Below are 22,944 nucleotides of genomic sequence, written 5' to 3' on the forward strand. Positions count from 1 at the left end.
CCCTGCCTTCTCCCACCCCAGGGAGCTCAGAGGCAGCTCTGTTTGAACAGGCAGCTCAGCCCCAGAAGCAGCTAGGAAACTCTGCTCCCCCTCTCAGCAGCCCCCGCTCTGAATATTTGAGACTGAGACAGCAGCCCTTTGTTGGCCAGCAGCAGCATTCCTCTGGGGGGGGCAAGAAGAAGGGGCTGGGGCTGTCACGCAACGAGGGCAGGGTCACCTCACGATATTGGAGGGGCAGAAGATCCGATTTTGTGCGTAGCTGGCAGTCCCCCGGCCTTTGGGGTGTTTCTTCGCTACTCTAGGCCTTGCAAAACTGCTGCGTTTTTAGTTGCGCTCTTCGGCTTCCAACGCGTGGGAAAGCGCTGCCAGGATTCAGAGCTTCGTTCGTAGACACTAAGGGGGCTGACCCCCAAACCAAGCCAAACCACTGCAGGGCTGTGCCAGGTCACAGACAGACCCCTCGATTTAGGAAGTTCATTCTGACCTGCCGAAAGAACACAGCTTTCTACACGCTGGTCCCACAGACAGACGCAGAGCCGCCTTTGCAGACTGGATACTGGCACACCTTAAAATAGCTGAGAGGTTACAGGAGCCGTTTGGGGGGGGCGGGCTACCAAAATGGCCCCCCTCTGCTCTACAACCTCTTCCCAACCCTCTGGGCCACAGGAGCTGTTATTCAGTCATTCGAGTCTCCTCATGATCAGTGACCGCTGAGGGAAATCATTTAGCGTAACTCGGGGCTGAGGTAACGCCCACAGATCCCCACTTTCTGCAGCGGTAAATTGTGAACATTATTCACGCAAGATCTCCTGGAGGTTTCCGGGCGTACACGAAGAGCAAAAAGGCAGGCTGCACCGTCATATAGCTTTAATTAGAAAGGATACGATCCACATTGGTCAGCCGGCTATTTGACCCCAAGGGCTTCCATGCGCAAGAGCGGGGTGTCGAGAACGACACACCAAAGATGGCCGGATCTGCTTGCAGTCTTCAGCGAATTGGGGTGAAGTCTTCCAGAATATCGCCCACCTTTCTTGGTTCTACCAAACAGGAAATTATCCTGCTGATAAAGCTTATTCATGAACCGTGAACAAGGAAAAGCACCAACTTCCTGCATCTTTGGGGTTGCCTCTCTCATTTAGCACTTGCTTCAAGAGATTCTAAAGCATTTCTGTTCTGTACGGTCAACTCAAAGTCCAATTTCACTTTACCGGGGAAAAGCATGACTCCTTAGCCCCACAGGTTTGTACCACTGTTAAGAGCTTCTGACAAACATTAAGTGGCCTGGTCTGCTGAGACCCACTTTGGTGCAGCAGTTCAGGCACTGGACTAGAAGCCAGGAGACGGTGAGTTCTAGTCCTGCCTTAGGCACAAAACCAACTGGGCGACCTTGGGCCATCCCTCTCACTCAGCCCTAGGAAGGACAAGCCACTTCCAAAGACGTTGCCAAGAAAAAGCGCATGAACCCGTCCATGTAGTCGCCAAGACTCAAGGCTCAGTCAACAGCGCAAACCTCCCCCTGCCGAATTCTCAGATTTTGATCCCTGAGATAAAATTCTCTCTCCAACTCATACACTCCTGACTCTTGACAGCTAACAGCAATCCAGCTGTTGCTGAACTAAAATTTCCAGCATCCTCGTCACCAACCCCCCTGGCTGCAGCTGTAACCCAGGGCGTTTTTGTAGATATGTGAAGGGTTGGTCCCAACTCCCTTGAGGAACCATTCTGTATCTCATCCATGCCGTGGGCAACTCAGGAAGAACAGCTGAGGGTTCCACCACCTGCCTTAGAAAGTGGCCGCTTTCCTTTCTCCAGTGGGAGCCGGCCCCACACGTTAAGCGTTGGAGCAGCTCGTCTTGAAAGCCTTTCCCATCAAAGTACCTTTCTCCACAAAGTCCTCGGGATGTTGCTTTATGTAGCTGAAAAGCTCCCTGTCCCTCTCAGCATAATAGTAATTGGAGAACCTCTTCACGTAGTAGCCCAAACAAAAACCCAGAGTGATCATCAGGGCCTGACGATGGAGACCTGGAAAAGATCAGGAGAGCAAAGGACAAGTCTAACACCCTGTCCCTAAATCCGCGAGTGGCACTTCAGATGGTGTACAGGAGATGCCTATGTGGCTGTCAATAGGACGATGCCTACAGACACAGGAGTGAAGAAGAGGCACTGAGCTCCATGTGGACTGAAATAGCTAAATCTGTCGTGTTCCTTCTCCCAGAGTTCCCCACAGACCCCCTTCCTCCTCTCCTCACCCCACAGCAGATCCACCCCTTCCTCAGCTCCCTCCTGGCAGAGCATCCCTGGATACTGGCTGACCATCCCCTCCAACCCCACCCCAAATGCATCTCCCCACATTAAGGCTGCTGTGGCTCATCCAGGATTCGATTCTCAGCCCAGACTCTCTTTACAAGCAAATAATACTTTTAAAAAGGGATCAGTGGAGCCCTTGGTGCTCTCTGAGCCTGGCTGTTACAGCAGCTTGCCCTGCCAGTGTTGGGGGTGTGTGGTTTTCTCCTTGGCGGTTCCTTGATTGCGGATTGTTTTCCGCCTGATCGTTTGGTGCTGATCCTTGCTTCTCCAAGTGTCGGCTGCTGGAAGGGACGTACTCTAGTCTTTTCGTTTCCTTCCTAGCTTTTTTATCGTCTCTTTTGATTGGTGAGTAACTGTGGTTTGTCTCTCCGTGCCTCCTGATGGCTGATCTGTCTGAAGGCCAAGCTTCCAGGAATTCCCGACTGTTTGCATATAAATTATAGTTGGTCACCCAGTCAGCCAGATGTTTAGACTGGATTTGGCATTTCTATCCACCTTTTGATCGTTATTGTTGTTGTTGCTGCTATTGGACTGGGCTTGGTCTAAGCTAATAGAGGTGACCTTGGGTGACCTTGGCTGGTCCCTCTCTCTCCGCCCGACCCACCTCCCAGGGTTCTTGTGGTGGGGAAAATGCGGGGAGCGTCAGTTGCGCGCCTCGACCCAACACAGAGAGGCGAGATACAGTCGGATAAGCAACTAAGCCCTCCACTGGATCCACCCCGGCCCTGAACGCGAAGGGAGCATCATCCCTGGGGATCACGCGGGATCCACCCGAGCCTGACGGTTGCGGCTTCTTTCGGTTCTACCTCGGCTGTGGATTATGGGCATGCGCTTGTTCCCTTCTGGTGTTATGCCTCTGTCCGCTCTGCGCGATTGTTAGCCGCCGAGTCAGGGCCAACTGAGACACCAGGCGACCCCTCGCTTGCGGCCCCCCAGCCCGCCCAAGGCGAGCCCCCGATCGCCCCGCCGCTGCCCCGGGACGGGAGGCCACCGGGAAAGCCGGGGCGGGCGACTGACCGGCGCGCAGGACGGGCCTGCGGTTGACGCCGTTGTCCAGCAGGGCGCTGATCCAGAAGCAGCCCGCCGTCCAGACGGAGGGGAAGCTGAGCAGCGGCGGCGGCGGCAGCGCCAGCGCCGCGTCCGGGACGGAGAAGCGGAGCTGCATGGCGGGCGGCGAGGGCGGCGGAGGGTCCTACCCGTAACGCCTTCCCCGCGCTGCGCGCGCGCGCGAGGAACGTTCCGCCGCCGGCGGTTCCGGCCATGCCCTCCCTCCCTGCCTCGCGCAGGGGGCGGGGCTCCCGGGCTCGTCCCGCCCCGCCCCCGGGATTGGCGGGGAGGCGGGACGCGTCGCTGGCACCGCCTTGCGGGGAGCGTTGCAAGCGGTGGCTTAACCTTTGCTAAGGCGGACGGGGGGAAGCGGGGGCTGGTCAAAGGTTGTAAATAAATGAATGCAATGCCTGGATGAAAAAAGGAGCTTGGATTGGAGTTTCCACATAAATAATTAAATGGCAATGCATGCTCATGTATGCACTTCTTGATTTTCAATCCTAACCTACATATTCGGGGAGAGGTACTCCACTCAGAGTCGGCAGATTGGACCATCTGAAGGTAGTCCTTCCTTAAGGACCAGAATTTTGGTTGCTAATTGAAGCAGTCATTAAGCAAAGCTGACCCAATTTTACAACCTTTTTTGCAGCAGCCATTAAGTGAACCATGTGGTTGTTAAGTGAATCACATGGTTCCCCGTTGATTTTGCTTGTCAGAAGCCATCAGGGAAGGTAGAAAATGATGATCACCTGACCACACAGGATGCTGCAACAGTCATAAATGAGAACTGGTTGCCAAGAGCCCAAATCATGATCACATGACCATTGGGACGCTGTGACAGTCTTGAGTGTGAGCACTGGTTGTAAGTTGGTTTTTTCCAACACTATCGTGAGTCTGAACTGTCACTAATTAAATGGTCATTAAGTGAAGACTACCTGTAAACTGTGTGAATGAATTCCCAGGGAGGTGGCCCTGCCCTTCGTACTCAGCATCCTTCTCCACTGGGGATGTGGGAACTGTGGTCCCGTCACATCTGGTGGGGTGTGGAAAAGGAGGAAAAAGGGGTCTGGATAGGACGGCCAGGGATGCCCACCCAGATTTGAAAGGAGGTTGTCTGAATGTGTGAAGCTGGTAGACTCAGGGTTCATTTAGCAAAGTGCAGGTGGACCATTGATCCCACCATCATGACTGCCACCTTGACTATTTTGACCACATCTTGTAGAAACCCCTGGAAACGGGTCAAGTCCCCTTTTTAAAAGAGGTCAAATTGACAAGCTACTTTCCCCTTCTAAGGAAAAGTAGAAAGGCCAAACTAGGGTTTTCACAGTGCTAAGGCCTGACACCCCATTATTTTCCATGCATCCCATTTTAACCAGGAATCAAGGTCGCTCAGGCTGGATTTTGCAGCTCAATCTCTTTCCGAAAGGGGCACTAACCTGTGTTGCAACAGCCACGCCAGTGAAAGGTGGCTAAGTTTACTCTCTTACGGTGTTCCTGCCTGGGCCGAGCCAGGACCATCCCATCTGGGCAAGGTTGGGGGCAGGAATCCAGGGCCTGATTTAGCAGGATGACGAGAATCTGCATGATGCAGCAGAGCTGGCTGCATGCAAACCAAAGTGAAGTAATGGGAGTGGAGATTGCATCAGGCCGTTCAGTCCAGAGTCTGAAACAGCCTTGCAGGGCCAAGGGAATAACGCACCAACGGTGGTAGGAAAGAGGGAGGAAGTCATGCACTGCCAACTCTTTCCCTTATTTTAATGCTACCATATCTGGCTGCAGAAACCTTGATCGCCACTAGATGGCATTGAGGAGATAGAGGCAATTCTTGCCTTCTACTGCTATCTAGGAGTCATCAGGAGTTTTGCAGTCCAGATCTAGTCAGCCAGCTATTCTTAGCTCCATCAGGTATTATTTAATCCATGGGTGAGGATGAAAAACCAAGACGTAACAAATCTGTTTGCATCCCTCCCTTTCTGCATCAGTCTCCTCTTCTCTGTCTGGAATCTCTTCCCAAACGGCAACCCAGGGCAGGAGAGCACTGGTGAATTGGGAACTTCTCAAAAATAAGATACTTGATATACAGTTCTGACTGGAATTAAAGATGGGGAGAGGAGGGAGGTAGCCTAGCAAACCATGGTGGATGCATATGGAACTTTTGACTGAGCTATGAGTTAAAAATGTCTAGGTAATGGAACGTGGGTATAATCCCCGAGGGGTCGAACCAGCACATAGCTGGTGTCTTCAGAAGTCTAGGCAGAAAGGCTGAAGCACCTAAAGAACTCAGGCTTGCAGGGGAAGATGGATTTTTGGCTGGTTCAGTGTAAAGAAAGGAAACAGGTGGGCCTGCTGCTAGAAGAAGGTGGTGGGTGAGCAACAGATCATGGGAGAAGGCAGAGGTCCTCAGCTCTCCATTTCTTTTATCTTCTGCTCAAAGAGGCACTGTGTTCAATTGGACCTAAGCGGAAAGATTGACAAAGGAAGGAAATGGCACCTCAGGGTGTGTAGAGAGATGTTTAGGGAGCATATGTTTACCGTGTATGAGTTTATGTCTCCAGGATCAGACCAATTGCACCTGAAAGTCTTGAAGGAGACTGCTGATGTCTTTTCAGGACCCTTTCTGTGAGAAATCATGAAGGATGGGCATAGTGCCAGAGGACCAGGAAAGGACAATATTTTTGAAAAGGAGAAATAGGAGGACTTGAGTATCTACTTGATGTCAATTATTAGGCAAAATTTGGGCACAGATGATTAAACAGATGGCTGATGAAAGAGTTTCCTAGTTTTTTGGAGCAGACCTTGCTTCATGTATGTAAGGCTCCTGTTTCAGTCTTTCAGTGTTTCTCTTTATTATTATTATAGCTTTATTAATATTTCTCAAAAGTATAATTAAAATACAAAATACAGAATATAAAACAGATAGAATACAGGTCTAAAAAGAAACAAGAAAAACTAAAACAGTGCAAGAATAGATAGAAAAGTATAAAAGACAGATGACTTCCAACCTTCTTCATCACATATATAAAAGCACATGAAAAAGTTAATCTCTTACTCTTAATTAAACTTTTAATAACATTATTTCTCTCAGATCAAACCATTTAATCGTCAAAACCCGAAATCAAAATTTCATATTTTTTTTGTTACACACAAATAGTCCAAAAGTGGCTTCCAAGTAGAAAGAAACCCAGTTACGGTATTTTCTCTTACCAATGCTGAGAGCCTGGCTATTTCCACCAGTTCCATTAATCTACTCATCCAGTCCTCCACTGAAGGAAAGTTTTTCAGTGTTTCTCAAGCTTTGGGGCAAATTTTTCCATTGGGAGGTTTCCAGTCTGCACTGTTGAGCTGTCCAGGATGACTCAGCTCTCACTGATTGGCATGGCCCCGCACCCTCTGGGGTCAGGTCTCTGGAAGAGGCCCAACTTTAGTTTGGCAGCATTTCAACATGTCAATAAAGCGGCATTGCCAACCCCAGAGAAAGGTGTGTGTGACGAAAGGATCTGATTTGCTGGGAAACGAGGAGTGCCCTTTGATGGAACCCGTCCCGATCACGCTGGCCGGGGCTGATACCCCACCAGTCTTGCTCATAAATTGCCACCAACGACCTGGAAGGCATGACCACCATTTGCTCCTGGCCACTCTCCCAACTCGGTGGAGACTTCGACATGCCAGCTGACTTCCACCTCCCGGAAAGTCTGTCTTCTGCAGCCGTTGCAAAGTACTTCTCTGCCATCCACAAAATGGAGCAGATGGTGATGTTCCCCAGCCTCCTCCGCGGGGTCACCTTCAAAGAGCAGGAGGATGGCTTTGGGGCTGGCTCAGTGGACAAAGACTTGTTTGAACATTTCACGCTGCTGAAATCTGGCAGGGGGATGTTGGAAGGTGGGCTTCTCCCTCTGAGAAAAGAGAAGCCGCAGGTTATTCCCCAAGTGAAGGAGGAGAACATGGAGAAGGACAACCTTGAAGACATCTTATATTACCACTTGTCCAGTTTGTACCGTGTCCTCCATCACTTGACCCAGAGAGCTGATGCTGTCACCTCCAAATACAATGAAATTATGGGACGGATCAGCCAGAGCTAAGGGGCTGAGTAACACCCGCTAGGAAACAGCCAGAGGTAAGATGTTTCCTTTTCTACATCTGGGAGGGTTCCTTTCTTGAGCTTGGGGCCTTCAATTTTATTTTCCTGCTGAGAGATTCTTGTCAGGGTCAGCATCACATCACTGCACTGGGCATGGCCAACGTTTATCGCCTACTCTTTTCCAGGAGGTGAGAGTTAAGAACTGAAATGGACGCCCCAAGACTTAAGGCCTCCCATTTTACCTCTTAAATCACCCCGTATGGAAAAATCAGCCTGCTTTGAGGGGTTGGGGGCTTAAAGAGGGGGAAAGTGTGCCGTAACTTTTTCTAGGGCTTAAAGCACTACTTTGTCCCTTAGCAAAGGCAAATAATTCCAAATGTTTGGCTCTGCCTAGTCGAGGAAGGCACTGTGGTCTCTGTAGGTACCCTGGGGGCCGGAAGTGACAGGATGTGCATCCCCACAACTCAGATTTGCTGAAAACATCCCCAGCGATTCAGCAGAATCAATTTCCATACAACTGCAGTGAAGTAAATTTAAAATACTATTTACTTTTCCCTCTCTTTAATTTGAGAATTTGCTTACCTCTTATTATCTTGAGGCTTTCTCCCTGGGGAACAAACTTGGGCTTAGCTTTGCTGTATTATCTCACTGAAGCTTTCTGTTTGATCCTCTTCTCCCTCTCTCACTTCCTTCTTCCTTTCCTTCTCTTTCTCCTTCCTTCCTTCCTTCCTTCCTTCCTCTACTTAGGCATGAAAGCCAGCTGGGTGCCCTTGGGCCAGTCCCTCTCTCTCAGCCCAAGAGCCAATCAGGCGTGGTAGGAGAGTTCTAATCCTGCCTTAGGCATGAAAGCCGGCTGGGTGCCCTTGGGCCGGTCCCTCTCTCTCAGCCCAAGAGCCAATCAGGCGTGGCAGGAGAGTTCTAGTCCCGCCTTGGGCACAAAAGCCGGCTGGGTGCCCTTGGGCCGTTCCCTCTCTCTCAGCCCAACCCACCTGACAGGGTTGTTGTTGTGGGGAAAATAGGAGGAGGGAGGAGTATTCAGTATATTCCCCATCTTGAGTTATTTATAAGAAATAATAAAGGCAGGATTTAAAAAAAAAAATCTAATAAATAAATAAATAAATAAATAAATAAAACAGCATAGGGAGTATAATAACCTAACCATGTTGTATGAACCCTGCTATTATGTGGGAAATCACACCAAAATGTGATTAACAGTATCACACTAAAAATGTGTAACTGTAGCAATGATTTAATCCCAAATTATCAGCACCCTCATTTCAGATCTTTGTAGGGGGAGACTGCTCAAGAGTTAACATGGTAGGAAAAACTAGCATTGTGCCCTGATTTGCTAAAGAAGCTTGGATAACGTGAGGAGCTTCTGCTGCTAGGACTTCATGCTGGCTGGGGAGAGATTGCCAATCGATATTTCTTATTCATTTCACAGATTTACTCCATCACTGGTGCCTGAAAGTCGTGGATGGACTGCCATCTCTCTGAACACTGCTCCAAAGAGCTTCCTTGGGCAGCCACCGGCATGTTGCAACTTCTAGAAATAGTTGACTATTTCAGGTTCCAAACTTGCTCAGGTTGAATGGGAGAACTCTCTTGCCGGCAAACAGTGTCTTGAAGCACCCACAAATACTTAAGTATTTCTGGTTATGAACTTGCTTAGAGTGAACAGAAGATTAAGTTATTATTCATAGATGCTATATCCTGTGTTTTTGTACCTTTTGAATCAGCCCAGACATCCTACCATGGAGGGACTGAAAGTGACCATTGCTTGAAAATCATTTTCAGAATGATGTTTATGCTGTTGTTTTCTATGTAACTGAACTGAGGCACTTACTGTGAATAAAACAATAACATAAAATTAATTCCAGTTATTGGCTGATTCCCTCTTCCTCCCCGGCTTCAGAGTTTTGCCCACTTGCAGAATTTGGAAGTTAGTTAACATCAACAGTTTGTTTGTTTTCTTTTAAAGAAAAGTCTCCTTCAAGTCCTACTTGGCTCCTGGTGACTTCACAGACAAATCCAACCACTGGAAATAGTAACCGTTTGTCTGAGATGGTGTGAGGATTCCTACTTTGGGCAAGGGGTTGGACTAGAAGACCTCCAAGGTCCCTTCTAACCCTATGATTCCGTGATTCTAGTTGACATTGTTTCCTTCTGAGTTCTTTTTCCATCTGGCCTAAAATGTACTCTTCTTACAAAACTGCAAGCAAGCATCTTTGATTCCTGGGTCTTCAAATACCTTGAAGAAGAGGAATTTTTCAAATGTGGCATAAAAGGAAGGGATCCTGGAATCTAAATTATGTTCTTTTTAATGCCAGGCCATGCATTGTTACTGATTTGCAGCAAGTTGTGTGCCAACTACCCATAATAATTCTGCTCTGATGAAATGTCTAGCAGACCCTGGGAACACAGAGAGGAAACAGGACCATTGCAACAGAGACATCAAGGGAGGGGAGAAGCATGAGAAAGAGACTCAAGTCTGCCTTCATTATGCTAGGTATAAGTTGATCTAGAGCAGTGTTTCTCAACCTTGGGAACTTTAAGATGTGTGGACTTACACTCCCAGAATTCCCTAGCCAGCATGGCTGGCTGGGGAATTCTGGGAGTGGAAGTCCACACATCTTAAAGTTCCCAAGGTTGAGAAACATTGATCTAGAGAATTGCTTTGACAGGCTTTCAAGATTCTGTGCTTTATCTTACTAACTTCTACTTAAAGTTGCCAAGGTTGAGAAACACTGCTCTAGATCAACTTATACCTAGCATAATGAAGAAAAATCAAAGTGGTTCTTTGGAGTCCTTGGTGCTCTCTGAACTTGGTTGTTTGCTTGCAGATGTTTCATTACCCAACTAGGTAACAGAGTAACCTAGCAAGCAACCAATGTCTGCAAGCAAACAACCCTGAGCTACAGATATTCTCTGTAGAATAGTTTGTAGATGGAGTTTATTTCAACAGGTCTGATTTGTCCAAGTCTCAAGCCTCTAGGGATTCTCTTGCCTTTTTGGATCTGGTCTAAAATGACTACAGTTTCTCCTCCTCCTCTGTCAGCCCTTTGAGGTAGATCAGACTAGGAAACCAATGCCATGTAGGTCAGTACTACTCTTATTGTAAAGCTATAGTAACAGAATCTCGCAAGTCTGAATGTACTTCCCCTTCCCTCCCTTTATCTTTGTGAAAACTAGGGAGGGGCTTGTCTGAGATGCTTACTCACGTTACTTTCTTGGCCTGGGCTCAATCCCTGCTTATCTGACTGTTGGTAGCGGCTCTTCCTTCTGTCCTTCAAGGCCATTCCCTCTGCCTTTGTCATTCCTTTGAAGTAGACCAGACTAGGAAACCAAAGTCACGAATGCTAATACTACTTTTATTATTAGGTTATAGTAACAGAATCTTGCAAGTTGGAATGCACTTCCCCCTCATTCTCTTTATCTTCATGAGAACTAGGGAGGGTCTTGTCTGAGATGCTTTTGCAAATTACATTTCTGCCCCAGACTCCGATTTCTTCTATCTGACTGTTATCTCGGTAGGACTCTTCCTCCTGTTCCTCAGGGTCATTCTTTCTACCCATTACAGCCCTCTACATCCACTATATACTAACAGCTAGAAAGCTTCACTACCACCACCACCCCAATACTGATGAAGTTACCTAGTCTGGTAATGAAATGACTGCAAGAAGAAAAGCAAGCTCAGAGAACACCCAGAACTCAACAAAGCTGTTGGAGTTGCCAATAAGACGCTTTCCATTGGAGTTGCCCTCCTTTGTGCCACACTGCGCTTTCTTCCACCTCTGCAAACATCATGCCCTATCAGGAGCAGTCCCTATCTTCAAACACCTCACCCTTTGAAAATATGAAATTTAATATGCTGTCCTCCTTCCCTCTGGACCAGGGTTTCTCAACCTTGGCAACTTCAGAATGTGTGGACTTCAACTCCCAGAATTCCCCAGCCAGCCACTCTGGCTTGGGAATTCTGGGAGTTGAAGTCCACCCATCTTAAAGTTGCCAAGGTTGAGAAACACTGGCTTAGAATGATGTGCCAACCAGGTCTGTACAGCAGCATCTTTCCAGCATTTTGAATGGGTCTTCACTATACTACTGGGGCAGTGTCTTCTTCATCCAAAAAACCTGCCCCGTGGGAGGGGGTTCCTTGGGCTTTTCATAGCCTCCTGTGCACTTAAGAGAAAGAAGATAAAACTAGGGCCTCAGATCTGGGCTGCAAAAGTTCAGATGATTGTGAGATTTGCCATCTTCAACCAGACTGAGGAAGGTGAAGAATTCAGAGTCGGGGCAGGACCAGCTGACATTTAAAAAGAGCTGAAGGCAATGCCTGTTTAGTGAGACTGTTTGCTGAAGGCACAAAAGGGCCAAGGAAGGACTGATTGGGCTGGCTGAGTATTAGTCATCAGCTGACGTGTGTCTGGAAGCAAGAATTTCAGAAATGCTGGCCAGCTCCCTCCTCCCCCTTCAAAGGGTAATGCCAGCTTGGAAGATTTCCTAAGCGGGAGACTTCCGCTTACAGGTGCTCCTTTATGCTGGCTTCACCTGGGAGGAGAGTCTGGGTGTGCAACGGGGTGTGAGTGGGCATTGGTGTGCTGCAGGGTGTGACCGGGAGCTGGGGAGGAAGACCGCTTGGCTAGTCCGCTCCTAATAATCAACCCACCACCTGCTAATTGGTAGAGCTCTGGTCTCCAGGGGGAAGGAGAAAAATGACCAATTCTCCAGAGCCCAAGACGCTGGGAAAGCAAAATCTGACCTACTTGCAGACGGTAAGTGAGAGGGGAGGAAGCAGAGTGCAAGATCCTGTCTCCGGCAGTTCTGCCCTTGAGCAGGTGACAGGAGATATTTTTCTCTCTGAGAAGCTGGTTTGGTTGGGAAATGTGGAAAGCAGCTTTGTGGGTTGGTAGAATCTGCCTCTCAGCTCCACCTTGTTTAAATGGAGCCATTGCTTGGTTTACACATTGTGCACCCAGGGGGTTGAGATGCCACAACACACTAAGACAGTGTTTGTCAACCTCAGCAACTTTAAGATGTGTGGACTTCAACTCCCAGAATTTCCCAGTCAGCATGGACTACAACTCCCAGAATTCCCCAGCCAGCATGGACTCAGGAATTCTGGGAGCTGAAGTCCACACATCTTAAAGTTGCTGAGGTTGAGAAACATTGCACTAAGCCATAAATTGTGGTTTACAAAACATACTGGTTAGATTTCATATGGACTAAGTCAAAATCAGACAAACTTGGTGCTTCAGGAAAGGGAGGGTTCAGGACTTCATCCATAGAAACTGTGACATGTTCTATATGCATAGGGTGACATATACATGCGTAGGTTCACGTATCATCCTAAACCGGGATATTTTAAAAGCATGGTTTGTGGTATAATTCACACTAAGCCAAAAACAAGCAAACTACATTATAGCTTCACATGTGTGTGAAACTTGATGGCCTCTTCAACAAATCTTGGATTGTATATTTTTATTAAAAATATCATTTTTATTGTACTTTAATCTTTATTTATTCTAGCTTTATTGTAAACCACCCAGAGTTGCTCTTTGAGTGAGACAGGCAGTAATTAAATTCAGAATATAAATAAATATAAATAAATCAAGGATTAAAAAAATGGTTTTGCACATTCTGTGAACTGAGCCACTGTGATTTCTAAACTGCAGTTTGATAAGCATGTTGTGGGAATCCAGCCAATTGTGGCTTATTTAGCAAAAAGTGGTTAGGCCAGCCGTGACATATACTGCATGTGAAGCATAAGGCTTGTTCAACAAGAAATGGTGGCTTAGTCAGAGGTGTGAACCTACCCTTTGTGGATCCTAGACTTGCCCGAGGTCCACTTGTAGGTACCACCAACCAGTCACTGGACTTAAGTTGTAGTGTTCCACCCCAAGGGAAGCCCACTCACTTCCTTTTGAGGAAGGTGTGGTCACTTGTTGACATGAGATAAAACTCTAGTGACTTCATAGACACCTCTGTGAAGTTCTCTGGGCAAAAATATGTAAGTGTTTTACCACTGCTTTCTTCTGGGAAGTTTTAATGACTTCCCCAATCTGGCCCTCAGTCTAGGGATTGCCTGGTGGTCTCCTATCCAAATGCTAAGCAGGCCTGACCTTGTTTAGCATTTGAAAATAGCTGAGCTCAGCTACCTGGTCTAACTATATTTATTCTAGGGCTTAAACAAAAGTGCCTCTAAAGCAATGTTTCTCAACCTTGGCAAGTTTGTGATGTGTGGACTTCAACTCCCAGAATTTCCCCAGCCAGCCATGCTGGTTGGGGGAATTCTGGGAGTTGAGGTCCACACATCCTAAAGTGGCCAAGGTTGAGAAACACTGCTTGAAAGCAATGCTATCAGCCTTCAGTCTTTACTCTTGATAGAACTCCAGGTATGGCAGAAAGTGAGCTTGGGAATGCAGCTGCCTTTTGCATTGCTGTTACAGAGGGCAGATATTTTAAATAAAGCTTTGAGGCTGTCCCTGCTCTTTCCACTCTCAAAATAGAGACGTGTAACCTGTGACATCTTCCCCTCCCCTTTCTCACCAGCAGTCGCAAATCATTGACTTAAATGTCGGAGGGGAGATCTTCACCACCACGCTGAACACCTTGACAAAGTATCCAAGTTCCAAATTGGCTGAGATGTTTGCTGGGGTCCAGGCCAAGCCGCAAACAGATCTGGCGGGGAGATACTTCATAGACCGGTCTGGGACTTATTTTAAATACATCCTTGAGTATCTGCGCAGTGAGCAAGTTCCCTCACAAAACGTTGAGGAGGTTTACAAAGAGGCCATCTACTATGATATCAAGCCTCTGATCAAGCACCTGGAGGAGTCCCCTCAAATCTTTGGTGAGCTGGTGGCCAGGAAGCAGTTTCTCGCCCGGGTGCCCAACTATTCCGAAAACATCGAGCTGATGATCCGAATCGCCCGGGCGGAAGCGGTGGCCTCCCGCCAATCCAGTGTCATGCTATGCGTGGTGAAGACTTCGGAGGACGCTGCCAAGTGCAGCGATGCTCTCAACAGCTTAGATACCTCCAAGAAATCGGTGGTCCAGTTTGGCCCCTGGAGAGCTGCCCCAAGCATTCTGGACCTCTTGGACTGCATCAAGATGGACATAGAAGCCAGAGGTTACAAGTCTTCTTTCCAGCTTTACGTTCCCGAAAAAGGCTTTCGCTTCAAATCCAGTGACTTCTTCTACAAATTTTTGTTCTATTGGTGGTAGCCCAAAGCCAGCGACTCACAAGTCTTTGAGAACAATAAGGTCACTTTGATAGCATTCCTAGCACTGCTATATCTGGGCTACGCAAGCCAGAGGATCACTCCAGATGTCTGCTGGATTTGTGCAGCCCAGAGATCTAGGATCAATAAGCTTTGCCCCAAGTCTGCAGGTTTTTTTGATCAGTGGGAACATTTGGAATTTGGTGGGCATTCTCACAAAACAGGAAACAGGCAAATGTGGGAGGATGAGGGTTTTCCTGGTCAGAAGACAGCTACCCAGGTTGGTGTAGTCAGTTCCGAAACATCCTGTTTTCAGATGACAGCCTGGTCAGGTGTCTCCATTACCTGTTCTAACTCCCCAGGTGTCAGCTGTTCGAGGTAGTCCAGGTCAAGAAACACACACCACAGGGATGTCAGAGATGCTATTTTATTGTTGTAGGATACAATGACAGAATCTTGAAAGACTGCACAAATTTCTCTCTGTCCCCTCTTATAGTACAGGTAGTCCTCACTTAAGGACCACAATTGGGACCAGATTTTTGGTTGCAAAGCCAAGTGGTCATTAAGCAAATCCATCCTGATTTTACTACTTTTTTTGCAGCGGTTGTTAAGGGAATCACAATGGGCGTTAAGCGAACCATGTGGTCGTTAAGCGAACCATGTGGTCGTTAAGCGAATCATGTGGTTCCCCATTGATTTTGCTTGCCAGAAGCCAGCTGGGAAGGTAGAAAATGGCAATTATGTGCCCATGGGATGCTGCAACGGTTATAAATGCAAACTGGTTGCCAAGTGCCCAAATCGTGATCGTGTGACCGTGGGGACGCTGTGACAGTCATAAGTGTGAGAACTAGTCATAAGTCGTTTTTTCCAACACTGTTGTAAGTCCAAACCATCACTAAACAAATGATTGTTAAGTGAGGTCTACCTGTAAGCAAAATCAAGGTGAAGTTATTTTGAGTTTCTGTCTCATGCTTCCTTCTATTTCAGGACTATGGAATCTCTTCTCCAAGTCCCTCCTTAAGTTTCTTTTGAACCTTCCCCAAGATCATCTGAAAATTGCTTTGCACCAGGGGGCTCTTCAGTTTATCCCGGCCTTTTTTATTCCAGGCAGAGAAGAGCAACAAGGATGATCAAGCAGGGTTGACAGCTCTAAGTGCAAGACTGGAGGCACCACTAGGTGGCGCCAAAGAGGAACTGAAGGTTCTAACTCAGTGTTTGTCAACAGTGGGAACTTTAAGATGTGTGGACTTCAACTCCCAGAATTCCCCAAGCCACCACTCTGAGCTTGGCTGTTTTCTTGCAGACATTTTTTTGCCCGACTAGGCAACATCTTCAGCGCACTGAAGATGTTGCCCAGTCAGGCAATGAAATGTCTGCAAGGCTCAGAGAGCACCAAGGACTCCATAGTTCAACCCTGAGCTACAGATATTTTCTTTGATTGGTACATTGGGGATTGTCTTCAAGTCTGGATCTACCTAGTCTTACTGGAACCAACTTGACAGAGATCTCTTTGTAACAGTTTACATCATCGACAGGACCTTATGCCCTTTGAGGAAGGAGAACAGCAGAAGGGAAGGACGTTCTTCTTTGCATTTGTCCTGCTTAGTTCTAGGGCCCACTTGCCTTCTGCGCTGAGCTCACCTCGTTCCCACAGCAAAGTTATCAAAGCATGATGTGCAAGAGGCTTTCTTTATTAACCAGCTTGTTGCAGGGCCCGCCACTGATTAGGGCTGAGAAGCAGTTGACTGACCCAAGGTCACCCAGTTGGCTTCCATGTCAAAGGTAGGACAGAACCTGGGTCTTCTCTTCCTGTTCTTAGTTCAGCACCTTAACCACTACATCATGCTGGCTATTGCTGATACCAAGATGATACCTCTCTCATTCCATCGCAAAAGCTGAATTTTCTGTTTCACAGTGCAGATAATGGGATGATATCTTCATTTATCTGAGAAGGTGACAGGGTAAGGGATGTACAGGACCCATCATATACAGCTCTGTCCATCAGCAGGTTGCTGTCAACTCCAAGCATCTGCTGCCTAGGGCGACTACCTAATGCCAATGCTGGCTCCAAACAGGAGTAGTCTGGGTTTCTGCTAAAACAGCCATCATAGGTAACCTTAATAGCACAATCCTATGCATATCTGCTTGAAGGAAGGCTCATTAAAGAGCTTTGAACCTGGCTGATAATTGATAACCTGATTGATTGCCTTTTCCAAGCTAGTGCCCTGCAGATGAGTTGGTGTGCAACTCCCATTATTCTTAGACTTTCAAAGGCATCCTGGCTGAGAATGATGGGAGAAGAACACGTATGGAGGCACCAAGTTGGGGAAGGTTGAAGTTTAGGAATGCTGCTGTCTTGGACTATGTATTTTAGATACTGACAACAGCTGTATCCTTGTTCTACAGGAATGTTTGAATAAATCACATGCATTGGGTCAATATATATTTCCTTATCCTGTATTTGCTGCCATCACTATTATTTTTCACTGGAGCATGTCTTTTTTTTTTTTTTACACTGAATTGGCATTTGGTTTGCTTTTCTTGAAAAAACTGTTGGCCAAGAGGCCCGTGACTCGGTGCGAGTTGTCACCCAATAAACCACACCAAGGTGGGAAGGTCCTTTGTTCTCTCTTATTTCTGTGCACGGCAACAAGAGAGGGCTCCTGCCCAGTGCAAGAGCCCTGAACAACTCACCTGGCTTCTCTTTTATACATTTTCTAGCAAGAAAAAAAAGGCAACAAAATTTCTTTATTGGCTAGTTCTTTTAGCACTTGCGCAGTAACTCTACATGCTACATACTATCCCATAATATCCTTAGCATGTTCTATGTTTTCTAAGACCCCCACCTTAGAGGTGTGAGTTTTATTATGTTAATTAGCCCTTAGGTTACAGCTAGGTCAGCTGATGGTCTCATAACTAGGTTGTTCTGCGGTTTTTGAATATCTTGAAACCAATCTTCCTTTTTTCCCCAGTACAGCAGGCCTTCTACCTGCTGTCAGTCACCTGTTCAACCTGATGGAGTTTTTAAAAGAACTCCAAGCAGCTAACAACAATCTTGCAAAGTAGAAGCGTGAATCAAAAAAAGAAACTTGCACATTAAGCTTAATTACGTTCAGAAAAGAATTCAGTCTTCACAGAGGAGTTAGATGAAGAGAAAAAAAAAGGTAGCTTACATTTATTCAGTAGATCTGGATACAAGTAGCTTCATAGTAGAAAACTCTTATTCATCACTGGTTCTTTGTAGACACATTTCTATGTGGAATAGAACTGTCTGTGTGCAAGCGAGATGAAGGGACGAGAGCTGCATTCTGCAGCACCTCCTGCTTGCAGATGTGCCAGAAAGTAATGGAGATTGTTAATCCCCAAACCCAAGAAGAAGAAGGAAGTGGAAATCAGGTGACCCATGTGACATCCCACAAGCACAATAGAGATGTGTTTACTAGAAAAAAAAATCCTTTTATGCTTATGAGACAATGCTGAGTTGACCCTGATAATTCCAACACAACACACATCCTCTTGAAACTTAACCACAAGAGTCTATTATTGTCTGCTAGCAGGCAGGCATTAAACAATAATTTTCTTATGTCTACCTGGGCCCTCAAGACTGTACTCTGAATTTTTGCAGATTGCTTTGTTAGTCTTAGAAGTGTAAGATCGAAACAGGACAAAATCAGGAGTTTTCCAGCTTTTGAAAACCCACAGTAGTTAAGAGAATGAATCAGAGACCAAATATATAACTGTCAAATAAGTAAACAATTGTTGTGTTAACATCTCTAAGTATCCCTTAGATGAATCTGAAGCGGAATTTAACTTCCAAATGTTTTGATTTCTGTATTGCAACCTTAAAATACTGGTAAAAGGCCATGAAGCATGTACAGAGTGCTCTAAAGATTGAAGCTCCTTTTTTTGAGAAGAGCTTCAAGTACAGGTCCAATAAATCTGATTTTTTAGAAATTAAGCACAAGTTTTGTCATCTTTGTTTTGCCTTCTTTAAAACAATTAAACAAAATCTCGGTTACCTAATTTTAAGACCATTCCAAACTAAGGACCTATTTATAGATTTCAGATTTGGAAGCCTTTTAAAAGTGCACACTCTAAGACCCTTGACAGCTCCCACAAGGTTAAAGTGTAAACCGGTTTCTGCATATGTTGCAACAGGATACAAATTTATGATAAAACTGCGATGACATTTTTGGTTTTATCGCATTAGCTATGTTCCTGTAGGTACTGCATAACCAGCAGGGAATAACAAATTCCCAATGTTGTGCTCCAAGCTGCACAAGATGCTTTCCCCAGGCTGTTACTAGCACTCCAGTGGGCATAGCCAGTAACGAAGGATGATGGGAATTGTGGCTGAGCAAGATCTGAGGACCTGTAGTCAGACACACTGTATGAAAAGGACTCACTGACTGTATTGGGCAGCACACTAAGCTAAACAGCTTAATTAATTATTGCATCCTGGCCCCTTCACAGCCTACACCCTTGTGCCTTTTCAGAAGGTGCTCACTGCCATTTTTTTCCCCTGCAGGTGAAGATTTTGAGCGGCCGTCTATTATCTCCTACGCCAGTGTTTCTCAGCCTTTGCAACTTTAAGATGTGCGGACTTCAACTCCCAGAATTCCCCAGCCAGCCATGCAATATCTTTTGCATCATTGTATGGATTTGCACCCAAAATTTCTTTGCTTTTTCACAAGTCTACCATGCATGATAAACAATCCTCAGTTTCTTTTCATACTTCGAACACTGGTTTGATATTCCTTTATACATTTTTAACAGCTTGACCGGTGTCATATACCAATGACATATCATGTTATAGAACTTTTCTCTTAAATTATGACACCGTGTAAACTGAATACCCATTTTTCACATTTTCTCCCATATATCCGTATCTATTTATTTTGGCACTGAAGCCTCGTCTGGCAATGAAACATCTGCAAGAAAACAACAAGGCTCAGAGAGCACCAAGGACGCATTTATTTATTTATTTATTTATTTATTTATTTATTTATTTATTTATTTATTTATTTATTTATTTATTTATTAATTAATTATCATCCACCCAGAGTTGTTTTCAAGATGGGCGGTGTAAGAAATACAATAAATAAATAAATAGTGATTTATTTATTGTATTTCTTACACCGCCCATCTTGAAAACAACTCTGGGCGGTTTACAAAGAAATTAAAACAATAGCTGTTAAATATCAATTAAAAAGATACATTATAAAAATGTAAATATACAAATATAATAAAAACTCTAAACTCTAAAATCTAAACCCAAGATGGCGAAATCACAGTCTTGTTAAAATTTCCTGGGACCGCATCAGGGCACCAGCCACCCCCATGATGAACTCTCCCCCCTCCCACCCCAAGCGAGGTGGCACAGCCACGTCTTGAGCCCCTTATATTTATATTTTAACCAAAATGTGCAGCCCATTCTACCATACATTCTTTAACCCGTTCATGCTCTGTTTCAAATCTTAATACAGATGTATTGATGCTCCCGGTTAACTAGACCTGGGTTCGAGCCGTTACACAAGTTACACAGAATAATGTGAAAGAGTGATATGACAGCAATCATGCAATGCATTTCTCCCATTTTCTACTTAAATAGTGGTTCCCTGCACATAGAAAGCTAGTCCATCAAGGGCAGTGTGCAGTCTTTTATTATGATATCTTTGTTTTTAGAATGAGTTAAAGCACTAGAAATTATACCCGGTCCGTTGTTAGAATCCAAGGCTTATGAACTGGTATTTTCCTCTTTGCTGCAAACAAAACAGCTTTAGATTATTGGATGCTATCCCCATTTCCACTTTCCCTTTGTCTCGACTTAAGCAGCAGGATCGACTTTTTTCAAAAACATGATACGTTCAGGGTGACAAGACTGTGCTTCTGGGCACATGCAGAGTGTCTTCCGATGCTGGCGCTGCAACTAGTCTCATTTCTACAGGGCTGGTGGAATTCAGGTTCCAAAATGAGAAGGGGTGTTTCCAGAAATGTCTGACCACTCACCCAGTTGATTGGAATAAATTCAGTATAGTAATCATAAGAAAAAATAATTAAGAAGAAAAGGCGAACGGAGACTTGTGATAAGTTACAGCAGTGTTTCTCAACCTTGGGAACTTTAAGCTGTGTGGACTTCAACTCCCAGAATTCCCCAGCCAGCATGGCTAGCTGGGGAATTCTGGGCGTTGAAATCCAGACAGCTTAAAGTTCCCAGGGCTGAGAAACACTGAGTTACAGGGTAAATCCATCTCAACTGCACGTGTTTACCAGCGGTGCTTGGAGTGGATTTTCAGCAAGAAAGGCAAGCCCATTTCTTCTACCCTTGGATCTGCTCCAGCGAATGTCACCCTCTCGACAAATCACAACTGCGTTACACCCATTCACTTCCGCCACTTAGACCCCGCCAATGGAAGACTCTGAAAGCTGCTCTTGAGAACCTGAAGTTACGGCTGCGTGGAACTCGCAAGACGGGGAGCGCCGCTCCTCTTCAGTGCGAGGGGTGAGAGCGGCTACGGCGGCCGGGGAGGCTCAGCCGTTCCCAGAAGGCGAAGCTCGGCTGGCTCGCCAGGCCTCGAGGATGGCGGCTCACCTGAAGAAGCGGGTCTACGAGGAGTTCAGCAAAGTGGTGGTCCAGGTAGCCGGCGCGGTCTCGAGGAGGGAAGGAGGTGCCGGGGTCGGAGGGAGTTCACGAAAGAGAACCTGCGGGTCTGGGGGTGGGTGGGTGGGAAGGAACGCCTGGCTGGCTGGCTGGCTTCACACGACACGCTGAACCCGGGTTATCGAGACAGACGGGCGACGTTCACACAGCCCATCATGTTGCGGCGCGTTGTGTGGTTCCGGCACGCCGCGTGCCAAGGCAGTGGGCGAGTTCTCACGTTCACTTGACACGAGTTAATAGGGACTGTGTGGACCCGACACATGATGCTCGGGAAAAAGTACACTGGCTTATACATTTTTCCGTGTATATTATTTCTTTTCTATATTTTCATATGCTTTTTTTTCTACTTTCCTACATATTTTTCTTTTCTATTTTTTCATACGCTTGTATTTTTTTATATACTTTTTCTTTTCTATTTTTCATATAATTTGTAATACATTTTTTCATGTTTCTCACATATTTTTCTTTTATATCTTTTCATTCTCTTCTTTTTCCTCTTTTGTACATGAATAGTAACCTTCTTTTTCCTTTTTTAAAATTTACTTTTAAACAGGAGTCATTGTGCTTTATAATTTTGTAATTTTACTGTATGATCTACCCTGTATTTACTTGTTATTCTGCATGTTAGTATTCTGTGTAGAATTTGATAGGGGTTTGGGGGATCAAAGAACTGAGTTTTGTTCCGCAAAATGCAGCCAGCTTGAAATGTTTGGATGGATGGTCCTGGATGGGGTGTTTCGGATTCAAAACAAAACATCTGTTCTGTTTCATGCTTTCTCCTAAAAGGGAACCCTTCTGTACCTCCTCCTCTCTAGTTTATGTAAAGATTCTGCTTTATGATAATGTTGTTATTCTAAACCAATTAACAAAAGAAAAGTTTAGAAAGGTGAAAGGGCCCCTGTGCCAGCACGGAGTCATGTCTGACCCTTTGGGGGGATGCCACTTTCGCAACGTTTTCTCAGCAGACTCTAGCGGGGTGGCTTGCCACTGCCTTCCCCAGTCGTCACGTACAACGGTATTAATGCAATACCAGCATCCTTAGGCATGAAACCCTTAGGCACAAAAGCCGGCTGGGTCACATTGAGCCAGTCCCACTCTCTCAGCCCGACTCACCTCACAGGGCTGTTGTGGGGAAAATAGGAGGAGGAAGGAGTTTTAGGTATGTTTGCCGCCTTGAGTTATTTATAAAAAAAATAATAATAAAGGCAGGATATAATAAATAAATAAATAAATCCCCATTACTCTAATAATACTGATGGCTGTTACATTAATATAATAATTTAAAAAATAAAAACAATTTTTTAAAGACCCAAAGAAGTCCGTTATAAACACAACAGGAACTTGACTGTAACGTAAACCCTGGGTTAATGTTTCAGCAACAGCAGCATGAAGAAATTTCAGCCAAGAAACTTCGACTAACCAAGCCAAGCAAATCTGCCGCGCTTCATGTAGACCTTTGCAAGGCCACTTCACCAGCAGATGCGTTGCAGTACCTGCTTCAGTTTGCCAGGAAACCGGTGGAAGCTGAAAGTGTGGAAGGAGTTGTGCGAATCTTGCTGGAACATTATTACAAGGTAGGACAATTCACATGGGTGGGAAACTGCTTTTGGGGTTTACTGGCATCTTCAGGA

The 22,944-nt window shown here is 45.9% G+C and overlaps 4 protein-coding genes across 4 annotated transcripts in view; 3 read left to right on the plus strand and 1 right to left on the minus strand.

Annotated features, from left to right (window-relative positions):
• Nucleotides 1-850: 850 nt before the first annotated feature.
• LOC134498412 (NADH dehydrogenase [ubiquinone] 1 subunit C2-like) lies at nucleotides 851-3,515 on the minus strand. Its single transcript, XM_063304489.1, has 3 exons — nucleotides 3,325-3,515; nucleotides 1,879-2,022; nucleotides 851-1,037 (listed from the first exon to the last, which is right to left on the minus strand). The coding sequence occupies exons 1-3, from the start codon at nucleotides 3,470-3,472 to the stop codon at nucleotides 988-990; spliced, it is 342 nt and encodes a 113-aa protein (XP_063160559.1). The 5' UTR covers nucleotides 3,473-3,515; the 3' UTR covers nucleotides 851-987.
• Nucleotides 3,516-6,878: 3,363 nt separating this feature from the next.
• Nucleotides 6,879-7,620, plus strand: LOC134498414 (thyroid hormone-inducible hepatic protein-like). The gene has a single exon (XM_063304490.1). The coding sequence runs from the start codon at nucleotides 6,966-6,968 to the stop codon at nucleotides 7,431-7,433; it is 468 nt and encodes a 155-aa protein (XP_063160560.1). The 5' UTR covers nucleotides 6,879-6,965; the 3' UTR covers nucleotides 7,434-7,620.
• Nucleotides 7,621-11,735: 4,115 nt separating this feature from the next.
• KCTD14 (potassium channel tetramerization domain containing 14) lies at nucleotides 11,736-14,741 on the plus strand. Its single transcript, XM_063304491.1, has 2 exons — nucleotides 11,736-12,204; nucleotides 13,985-14,741. The coding sequence occupies exons 1-2, from the start codon at nucleotides 12,145-12,147 to the stop codon at nucleotides 14,654-14,656; spliced, it is 732 nt and encodes a 243-aa protein (XP_063160561.1). The 5' UTR covers nucleotides 11,736-12,144; the 3' UTR covers nucleotides 14,657-14,741.
• Nucleotides 14,742-21,159: 6,418 nt separating this feature from the next.
• The window catches only part of INTS4 (integrator complex subunit 4), a 38,827-nt gene continuing 37,042 nt past the window's right edge, over nucleotides 21,160-22,944 (plus strand). Inside the window, exons 1-2 of the mRNA XM_063305946.1 lie at nucleotides 21,160-21,289; nucleotides 22,690-22,887. Of these exons, the coding sequence (XP_063162016.1) occupies nucleotides 21,233-21,289; nucleotides 22,690-22,887 (255 nt within the window). The 5' untranslated portion in view covers nucleotides 21,160-21,232. The remainder of the gene's footprint in view (nucleotides 21,290-22,689; nucleotides 22,888-22,944) is intronic.

The sequence above is a fragment of the Candoia aspera genome, chromosome 5, assembly GCF_035149785.1.
Source record: "Candoia aspera isolate rCanAsp1 chromosome 5, rCanAsp1.hap2, whole genome shotgun sequence".
Taxonomy (NCBI): Eukaryota; Metazoa; Chordata; class Lepidosauria; order Squamata; family Boidae; genus Candoia; species Candoia aspera.

Coding starts and splice junctions, on each gene's coding strand:
- LOC134498414 (XM_063304490.1), top strand. CDS start 6,966: ATGACCACCATTTGCTCCTGGCCACTCTCCCAACTCGGTGGAGACTTC.
- LOC134498412 (XM_063304489.1), bottom strand. CDS start 3,472: ATGCAGCTCCGCTTCTCCGTCCCGGACGCGGCGCTGGCGCTGCCGCCG. Junction 2,023..3,324: donor CAGGCCCGTCCTGCGCGCCG/GTCAGTCGCCCG, acceptor GATCTTTTCCAG/GTCTCCATCGTCAGGCCCTG. Junction 1,038..1,878: donor CGAGGACTTTGTGGAGAAAG/GTACTTTGATGG, acceptor CCTGTTTGGTAG/AACCAAGAAAGGTGGGCGAT.
- KCTD14 (XM_063304491.1), top strand. CDS start 12,145: ATGACCAATTCTCCAGAGCCCAAGACGCTGGGAAAGCAAAATCTGACC. Junction 12,205..13,984: donor ATCTGACCTACTTGCAGACG/GTAAGTGAGAGG, acceptor TCTCACCAGCAG/TCGCAAATCATTGACTTAAA.